The sequence below is a fragment of the Sparus aurata genome, chromosome 15, assembly GCF_900880675.1.
Source record: "Sparus aurata chromosome 15, fSpaAur1.1, whole genome shotgun sequence".
Lineage (NCBI taxonomy): Eukaryota > Metazoa > Chordata > Actinopteri > Spariformes > Sparidae > Sparus > Sparus aurata.
In genome coordinates, this window is record NC_044201.1 from 20,757,742 (window position 1) to 20,766,928 (window position 9,187).

At 42.8% G+C, this 9,187-nt stretch overlaps 1 protein-coding gene across 1 annotated transcript; it reads right to left on the reverse strand.

Annotated features, from left to right (window-relative positions):
* Nucleotides 1-29: 29 nt before the first annotated feature.
* slc3a1 (solute carrier family 3 member 1) lies at nucleotides 30-8,785 on the reverse strand. Its single transcript, XM_030442639.1, has 10 exons — nucleotides 8,258-8,785; nucleotides 5,505-5,684; nucleotides 5,255-5,400; nucleotides 5,007-5,132; nucleotides 4,646-4,765; nucleotides 2,681-2,805; nucleotides 2,113-2,314; nucleotides 992-1,174; nucleotides 659-784; nucleotides 30-556 (listed from the first exon to the last, which is right to left on the reverse strand). The coding sequence occupies exons 1-10, from the start codon at nucleotides 8,655-8,657 to the stop codon at nucleotides 125-127; spliced, it is 2,040 nt and encodes a 679-aa protein (XP_030298499.1). The 5' UTR covers nucleotides 8,658-8,785; the 3' UTR covers nucleotides 30-124.
* Between the last annotated feature and the right edge of the window lie 402 nt (nucleotides 8,786-9,187).

Here is a 9,187-nt window from a genome sequence, read left to right on the forward strand (position 1 = left end):
GTGGAAAACACGACAACTTTCACAGTTAATGTATCTGCAATCATCCACTTTATTAATACATAAATCCCTTACCGAGAAGACAAATTGCTGTGAAAATGGAATGAATGCCAGTGTCTATTCCTTATTAGCATTTATAGAGTATGTCCATGACCTTCATATAGCAGGCCTTCTCAGAGATGTAGCACTGGTCGGGGTGGTTGGGATTAAACCGAGTACCTGTGGAGTACTGTAGAACCAAACCCTCGCCCACCTCTGTCATAATCTGAGATTTTTTTAACACCTTGCCATTGTTGGCGCTGTTTGTGCTCATCACCACCTTCAACTGGTCTGGTAACTCAAGAACAGATGACAGATCTGTGATGACAGATTCTTTACCAAAGTTGAGCACCATGAGGAAAGCTCGATCAAGCCCATCCAGCTCTCTAAGGTATGAAAAGACATTGGCATCAGCGTGAACGTAGCAGAACCAGCCACGCAGAAAGGGGAGCTCTGACTGACGCAGGGTGTTCAGGAAGCGGTACTGAGCCAGGACAGAACCTTCATCTTCCTTCTGGACCTAGAAGGGAAAGATTGATGAAGGGATACATAAATTGAAGTATGATCAACTTGAGCAAGCTCTGGTCAGATGTTTGTGCTCAGTACTACAAGAGGTCTGTACCTCCACATTGACGCTTTCGTAGTTGGGGTGTACAGGCAACCAGGTGATGTTGGTTTTGATGTTAAAGCCTGCGTTCATGTCACCACTCCACTGCATCGGAGACCGCTCAGGGTCTCGACTGAGACTCTGGAGTGAAAGGACAATCATTTTGGTACTGATAATAAATGTACATGGACACACTTGAATGTACATACACTCTCAAAAGCTGTCTACAGTACAACAAATCTGCAATAAATCCTACTTGTATGAATGTTAAATTGTTCGGTTTTTATTTTACACTTGCTGTGAGTGAGTGAGTATTAAAGTGTTTTTCAGTGTGTACACAGTACTGACTTTGTTGTATTTGCCAGCAGGGTCCTGAACTTGACTCTCTGTAATATTGATGTTCTCCATGCCGATCTCCTCGCCATAGTAAGTGGTGGGAGTGCCTGGAAGGGTCAGCAGCAGCATGTTGATGACACGGGTATAGGCTTGTCCAGCACTGGAGGCAATTCGAGACCTGTCATGGTTTCCAACCTGATAACAGTGGCGGTAAGAGAAGTACAGGAGAGGGTGGAGAGGTGAGTGAGATAAGTCATGATGAAGATGGCCGGGTGAAGTAGATGGGTGTGGATCGTGGGAGAGAAAGCTGAAGTTAAAAAGTGATGGATAAAGATAACGTGAGAGAGAAGCCCAATACCGGCTGAGATGGAGAGACATTGTGGGTTTGGGACAAGTAAATGACGCTGAAAGAATCGTAAATCAGTGCACACTATCTTGCAATTTAGCCTTTTTACTGTTGTGCACTGAGAGGGACAGATCAGTGTAGCTCATAGACACTACTCTGTGACCCGGGAAACAATAATCCATTGGTAGGCACATCTTCGTTTTCTTAGTTATCTGTTTGATGATCACTCTGAAGAATCAAAATGTTAGTCTGTTCACCTAATCAGTTACCATTTACTTTCTGGTTTCCGAAAGTTATATAATCCATCTTATCACAGAGGGTTATTTTCATAATCATAAATTTGATTTAATAGTGTCGCTGCTTTTGTGATACTACTATCATCTTTTACTGTTTGGCGTGTTCAGTAATTTACACCCTGTGTAATAAAACAAAACATCTTGTTATGAAACTTGGAAGAGAAACACCATCTGATATGACAGTGTATTGGGACTGACGCAGCAGAATAAAGTTATGATGATAAAAGACCTTGATTAGTTGTTAACTATTAAAGTAACTGCCAAGCCTTGTGACCGATGATTCATCAGTTTAAGTCATTAATTAAAGAAAAAATTCTAATTGAGCTGATTCCAGGTTCTGAAATGTGAATATTTCCCTCTTTACTCCTCTGTGACATTATCCTGGCTGTCTTTGGTTTGGGGCAGAGTATTTGTCGCTATTCCTATATGGCAGCCTCATTTAAAAAACAGAGCCCAGAGACTAATATGTACATGTGACTGTGGTGACTCACCACCCAGTTTGCCCATTTTCCCTTGGGCATGTTGCCCATCCACAGGTGGACCAGATGTTTAGCCCACAAACCGCTGGTGTTCTGGGGCAGGTCCAGCAGGTAGAAGTTAAAGGGGAAGTCACTTTCTTTAACCAGTGGGGTGCTGTAGTACATCATGGTCTTCCACACCTCGTCGTAATCATATGACTCCGTCACCAGGAACCTGGAGTGAAAAAAGTGTTACTTAAAATGTGAAGTATGATTGCACGAACACTGATCGGTGTATGAACTCTCAACACTCAGCATGCAAGTTTCTTACTTGTAAACTCTGCTTGTCTTATTATCTTGAATCTTATCTTATGTCAAGTTAACTTAACTGTCAAAATATCATAGAATGTAGTAAAATACAGTTATGTAATGCATTACAGTACATAAGACTGTTTTCAAGCAATGCAGAAGAAGTCAAATTAAGAGTAATGAATTATGTAACGCTCGTAGCACCATCATCATCACCGTATGTAGCAGCAGAAGAGCGTTTCCGGTCCCAATTTAACATCATAACATAAGTCTATTGTTATCGCTCTTGTACCTGTATCTGCCGGGCTCGCGGCTGTAGGTGTCGATCACAGCCCTCCACTCCCTCAGCAGGTCGTGCAAGCCCACCTGACTGGTAGTGTAGTCACTGTGGAGGTCCCACTCTGTAGTAACAGTTTCCTGGAGTGTGACGAATACAAAGAAACAGGAGGGGATGTGGCCATTATTGGATTTCCTGGTCTGATGGTTGAGTAGCCTAAGTGATGGTATTAAGGCCATCTTGAGATTATCAACTACAGTGGATTCAGAGAGACGTTCTGTAGTTTCCTCTGCCCACTGGGAGATGGGAGAGTTTGGGTGTAAATGTGCTCCTTTGTCAGACAAAGCAGGGGTCCAGTCACAGGCCAGGTAGTTGGATAAAAAGTGGAAACTAGATACATAGAGAGTAGAGAGTGGGTCTGTTGATCAAGGACTGCTGCTGTGTGTAAGGAATGTTCATTGGGACATAATAAGTTGTAATAAAAGTAGAGAAGAAGAAGACAGAATACAGGGAAAAGAGACACGGGCAGATGAATAAGTCTTTTTAACTCAACTACTTTAGGGTATCGGTATGGGACCTGCTTCACCAGGGACAGTGAGGTAATACCCCTGAAAACTGACCACTGAACTCAAACACAGGGTCGGGACCAGGTCATCAATCTATTAAAGGCGCTAAACCACCGAGCAGACCTGCAGCGTGACCAAGCAACCCAGCCAACAGCTGGTAAAGCACAAAGATGGTCTGAATTTACTATTACACCAAACACTAAAGCTATAATGATAACACAGTTACTCATTTATGGTCGGTTCAAGGTTGTGGTGAGAAACTCCGCAAAAACACACAGCTGTGACTCTTACAGAGCAATGCTGTGGCTCTACTTTATCATAAATACTTCAATGTAGCCAAACAGTGTCACTTGTTTTGTCGCCATAAAGCAAAGTTTTACAATTATGTCTGAGTAGTCCATAGATTCGTGTGTAGCAGTGACTACACCTCTGAGTCAACTCTAAGTAGACAAGTCAGTCCCAGTGCTACAGTTCTTTTGCAGCGGTAAGTAAATCCCAGTGATCTGCTCATCCACCAAAATATGCCTCTTTTCTACTAATCTGCCTTCAGTGAGAAATAACTTCAGCCACCACAGAACGAAAACTCTTCTTCGGATTCCAAGAAGAGTTTATTTTCTCCAGAAGGACACTAGACGAGCATGACATTTAAGCTAAACGTTGACTGATACACCATGCATAGTGAGAACCCTCCCACTCAGCTGTTGATTATGTTTATTATACCAGTTTTCTGCCCACAGTGCTGCTTTTATGCCTCAGATCGTAAAGTGCTGGACTCTGAGATGTCACGGGTATAATTAAATAAAATTAGAATCGTAAGTTACGCCAGAGATTGTTAACTAAACTGAACTTTGATCTCAGGGAAAATCTGCAATGTGGTTAGAACACAGCACAGCAGTCATAAAAGTTATTCTCCATGTAGTTTGAAATAGAGCCCGACTGATACTTGAGTTTTGGGGGCTGATACTGATGCCAATATCAAGAGGTAAAAAATCTCCATGTATACGCCAACATTTTTTGCAGTGGTTATTCAAATATCTTTATCAAAGATACCACCCATAATCATTTCCCCAGTGACCTCCAGCTGAGAACTCATGGACAGGATTAAAAAAAATTCATCCACAGCACCCTCAGATGTCAATCACTGATATTAAATTTGATTAGAGCTGAAGCCCGAGGCCTTACATGAGGGTAAATGTCGCTCTCCCACTCTGCCATTTGATATGGATCAGTTTCAAACAGCAGATCAGACAGACCTCACCATCTTTGGTGGCTGTGTCAAGTCAATGTGAGGACAAACAGCTGCTAGATCTAAGCCAGCAGATATTCACTGCCTGTCACAGCCAGTGCTTGTTAGAGATAAACAATGGTGCCAAGTGAGGTTAGATGTTATGAGGTGCAAAGAGGTTACACTCACTGGTGGTTGGTTCGGGTCCACCTGTGGTTCATCCCTCAAGTGTGAAGCCTCCAGGATGTGCTTCACCGCATCCATCCGGAAACCATCCACTCCTTTCCCCAGCCAGAAATGAATAAGGTCCTGAAATAAAAAATGAATATTCAACAGGAAGTTTGTCTGTGTCTAGCTTTGAATCACTACAATCTTGGTAGTGACAATATTGAACTTCTCTCCAGTTTGCCTGCACGCAGAGCCCCCCCCCCCAAATCTTTCGCCAGCAAAAATCAGCCAAATGACTCAAAAAACGACACGTGAGTTGCTGCAATCACTTTTAAAACTGAGAGCGTGTCAGTAAGAGCATGTGTCTGCCGTGTAATCTTACAACGATCTCCTGGCGGACATCTGGGTTCCTGAAGTTCAGGTCAGGTTGCTCCTTTAGGAACTGGTGCAGGTAACATTGTCCTCTAACTTCATCGTAAGTCCATGATGAGTTCCCAAAAATACTCACCTGAGAGGAGGGAGCAGAGAAACAGAGGAGATGCAGAGGATTAGGAGGTGAAAAGCATCCGTGAAGGTTCAGTTAATATGTGCACAAAGAGAATAATCAGATAGAACAATTGAAGTACCAACCCAGTTATTGGGCTTTGGATTAGATGCATTGCAGTCAGTCCAGACGTAGTAATCCTCGTAGTGAGGGTCTCTGGTCCGGCTCAAGTTGAACCAGCGGTGTCGATCGCTGGTGTGATTGGGAATGAAATCCATGATCAGCTTCAAATCTGATGGAGGAAGCAGAGAGATAAGTGTAAGTCAACCCATCTATCCCCACAAAGGAAACACATGTTGATCCACCATCACATCGCCCAACATGAACGGTACAGACCTCTGCTGTGCATTTCAGCCAGGAGCTCTTCAAAGTCCTTCATGGTTCCAAATAGTGGGTCGATGTCCCGGAAATCTTCCACATCATAACCAAAGTCCTTCATAGGAGAGCGGTAGAAAGGACTGATCCACACCGCCTTGATGTTCAGGTACTGGAAGTGATCCAGCTTCTGCTGAATTCCTGCCAGACCAGAGACAAAACTGTGATGAATTTAGGCCTTTGTCACAATGACAAGCCAGAAGACAGAGATGATTACTACTGATTCTGTCAACAATTAACGTGTGCTTTTTGGTACCTAGAGAAAATGAACCCATCATAAAGGCTTGTCTTGTCTATGTTTTTTTGACTTGCCTCAGCTAAGGACTTGTCTTGACTGGATAAAACCTGACTTGATTGGACTTGGAGACTTGGACTAAATGATTCCAGTCACATTTCTGTTAGTAAATGACTTATAAGACATGATTAAAGACATTATTTGGTTATAAACCCTTTATGAAGAACAAACTTGTATGAAATACAGCACTAGAAATATTATGCTTTTTTTATTTTTAATCTGAAGTGGGAGACTCTTCTGAGCTGCTAAATCGAAAAGCAAGCTTGGTGATTTATATTTTATCATGGGGGTTATCAGACATGACTTGGGTCATTTGGTCCATCACCAAATGGTATGGTGAATAAGAAGGAGGTTTGTTTGTGTCTTACTGAACAAGAAACAAAAACTTCATTGCCCCCTGCACTTCAAAGAACCACCTGAGTGTCCTCAGCAGATTCAGTCAGTCAGCTCACTATTCCAGCTTTAGGTCTTGGTAAATCTCACCGTCTGTGAAAAAAGGGGGGTCATCCCATGAGCTCTTAGTGCCTGTGTCTCAAACGTGCTTAACGTACATGGGGAATTGGGAAATTACAAAACACGGACTCACTGACACCACTATTAAACAACACAATGTAACAACGTTATGTCCACCTGCAGCATGTATAAGGCACTTGACTGCAGGCTCTAATTTCAGAGGCGGAAGATCATGCTTTGCCTTTCTCCCCCAAGATGCTTTATTTTTTCTGATGTCCCCAAAAAAGATATCCGCCCCTCTGAACCGTTTACACATAAAGTGGAGACAACAGGGTCTTATAGAGCAAGACTTGTGCTCCTGTTCACCTCAATGGCTCAGTATTATTTCAAAGTCAGGATGTTGGAGAAAGCAAAAAAAAAAAAATTAATACAAATTCAAATTAAATATTGATTACTGATCGCTGCTGAGTCAGTGTAAAATGTTGATTATTTTTTCTCATTTTGTCAGTCTTCCAAATAAGTTCTCATACAAGTCTTCACAGTAAACAATTGAAAAAAAGGTTGTTACATCTGATTGGTAGAATTAAGCACCTTTCAGCTGAGAGTGATCAACTGCATGTCAACAGCACTTTAAGTACCCGGCTGTCAGCCAGAGCCGGCATGCTATGTGCATGACACCGGCTCCGCAGGCAGCTTGTGCCCGTAGAGTGCTTCCGCCACTTCGGTTGTTCTGTACAGGCATATCAGTTAGCGGGATTTGTTTTTTCATCCCCAGAAATACACTATGTCGTCAGAGAACTGGGGGGGTGGTGTGCGTGACACTTGCCCGCAGAATCGTTAAGCTTAATTATTTTATTTGTATTTTTTGCCAATTATTATGTTTGACACATAGTCACAACCAAAACTCCCTCACCACACACTTTTCACATTTGAATTTGCTCTACTTTTCTAATTATCGGCCTCCATTTGGCTGAGGTGGCCTAAAAAGAATCCATAGAACGTGCACTTTCGACCTGTGATTGGTCGCAGTTGTGGATCTTATATATAGCATTTTATCACAAAAACATCGGATGTCATGATGCTGATGATTTATTATTGATATTGTTGTGATTATTTGTTTTCAATATTAATATTATTATCGGCCAGTCATGTTCTGATTGGTGAAGCGGGCTACAGCCTAAAGCACAGTCATTCAAGCCAAAGCAGGAGGCGCCTGTCATCCTGCTACTGTCACATATCGTTGTAACAAGTGTTTGATAACTACACATCATACAGATATTGTGTATATTGGCAAATACTCTATATTTTCTCTCTCTATATATATATATATTTATATTTTTATTTATATATAAATATATGTTTAAAAAAGGCAGTAGAAAAACAATATAAACAATATGAATAACCAACAAAAGACAAATGACTTTATTAAAGCTTATTTATCACTTAATTCTTCTTAAATCAAAAAATATATCCTCCCCCATCACTTTCAGGCAGTGAAACACTCACAGCCAGTGGTGGTTCTAGACCAGTTTTAATAGGGGGGCTTTTTTGTTAGGGGGCACATACAACCCGGAAAAAAGGATACATCCCTCATTCAGACAAAGTGTTTACAATTTCAGCAGTTTTGATTGGGTAGTAAACTGCTGAGACACTTTATTTCTGCCTTTCCCTTCAGAACAAAATCATAGCAAGAAATCTGTCATTGTATTATTAATGCAGACTCACAAGTCCCCAAAGTCCAAATCAAGTATCAAGGCAATTAATTTTCTGCAAAAAATCAAGTTGCAGGTCATCAAAACTGTGACATGAGTGGACTCAAGTTAGTCAGAGTCCCTCACATAGCTGCTGGTCTGAACTGGGGGCCCAGAGCTGAACACGGCCCCCTCACACACCACAGATTACACGTGTCGTCCATGACATGTGGATCTTAACTTTATTAACGTGCATCAGGTTCGGTGCATCTTACCTTTGAGGTCTCCCACCCCGTCCCCGTCGGAGTCATGGAAGGACCGGGGGTAGACCTGGTACACTGGGGTGGTCTGCCACCAGCCCATGCACCGCGGCGACATCGCGATCACCGCGATGGTGACAGCCACCAGCGCCAGGGTGCAGGCCACCGTCAACCAGAACATGATCTCCCGGGTCACTCGGTAGCGGGCCTGGGAGGAGTACAGCAGCAGCACCTCTTTGGGCATCCCGGCGTACGGCTTGAACTGCATGTACTTCTCCTCCGCCGGGTGCTGCTCCAGCTTCACCGACGTGGAGTCTACCTTCTCCTCGGGGACGGTGGTGTTGGTGTCCGCCGCCGACACGGTGCCGTCCGAATCCCGGTACCCAGGGTTTCTGGTGCACTCACCCAGCTCCATGATCCCAGTTCTGCTTCAGATTCAGGTGGCTAAAGAGGGAAAGCTGACAACACACCGTGCTGGTTCAACTCTTAATAAGACGCACCGACTGACTCAAGGGCTCATTTATCTGCTTTTACGGGGTCAGAGTACACACACACACACACACACACACACACAGCTCCACCTGAGGAATGTGGGAAACTAGAGAGTTGGATGACTGGTGAGGGATTAACATTTCTTGGTCCAGTGCTGGCTGGTGGGAAGTTTTCATGCCTTTTCCTAACTTTCAACAAAAGTGTGATACACTCATCACACAAATTTGTGTTCATTCAAAACATTACAGGACTACAGGAAGGCCTACTTTAAGCTTTATCACCTTAATGTAGCACTGTGTTGTCAGTATTAGTACCCAACAGTTATTTTTCAGTAGTAAATATATTTTAAAATATCACTTTAAAGTCACCCAAACAAATGGTACATGAGTAAAAGTTTTAAAGCAGCTGATAATAAATGTACTTGAGTGTCAACAGTAAATTATACATATTTGT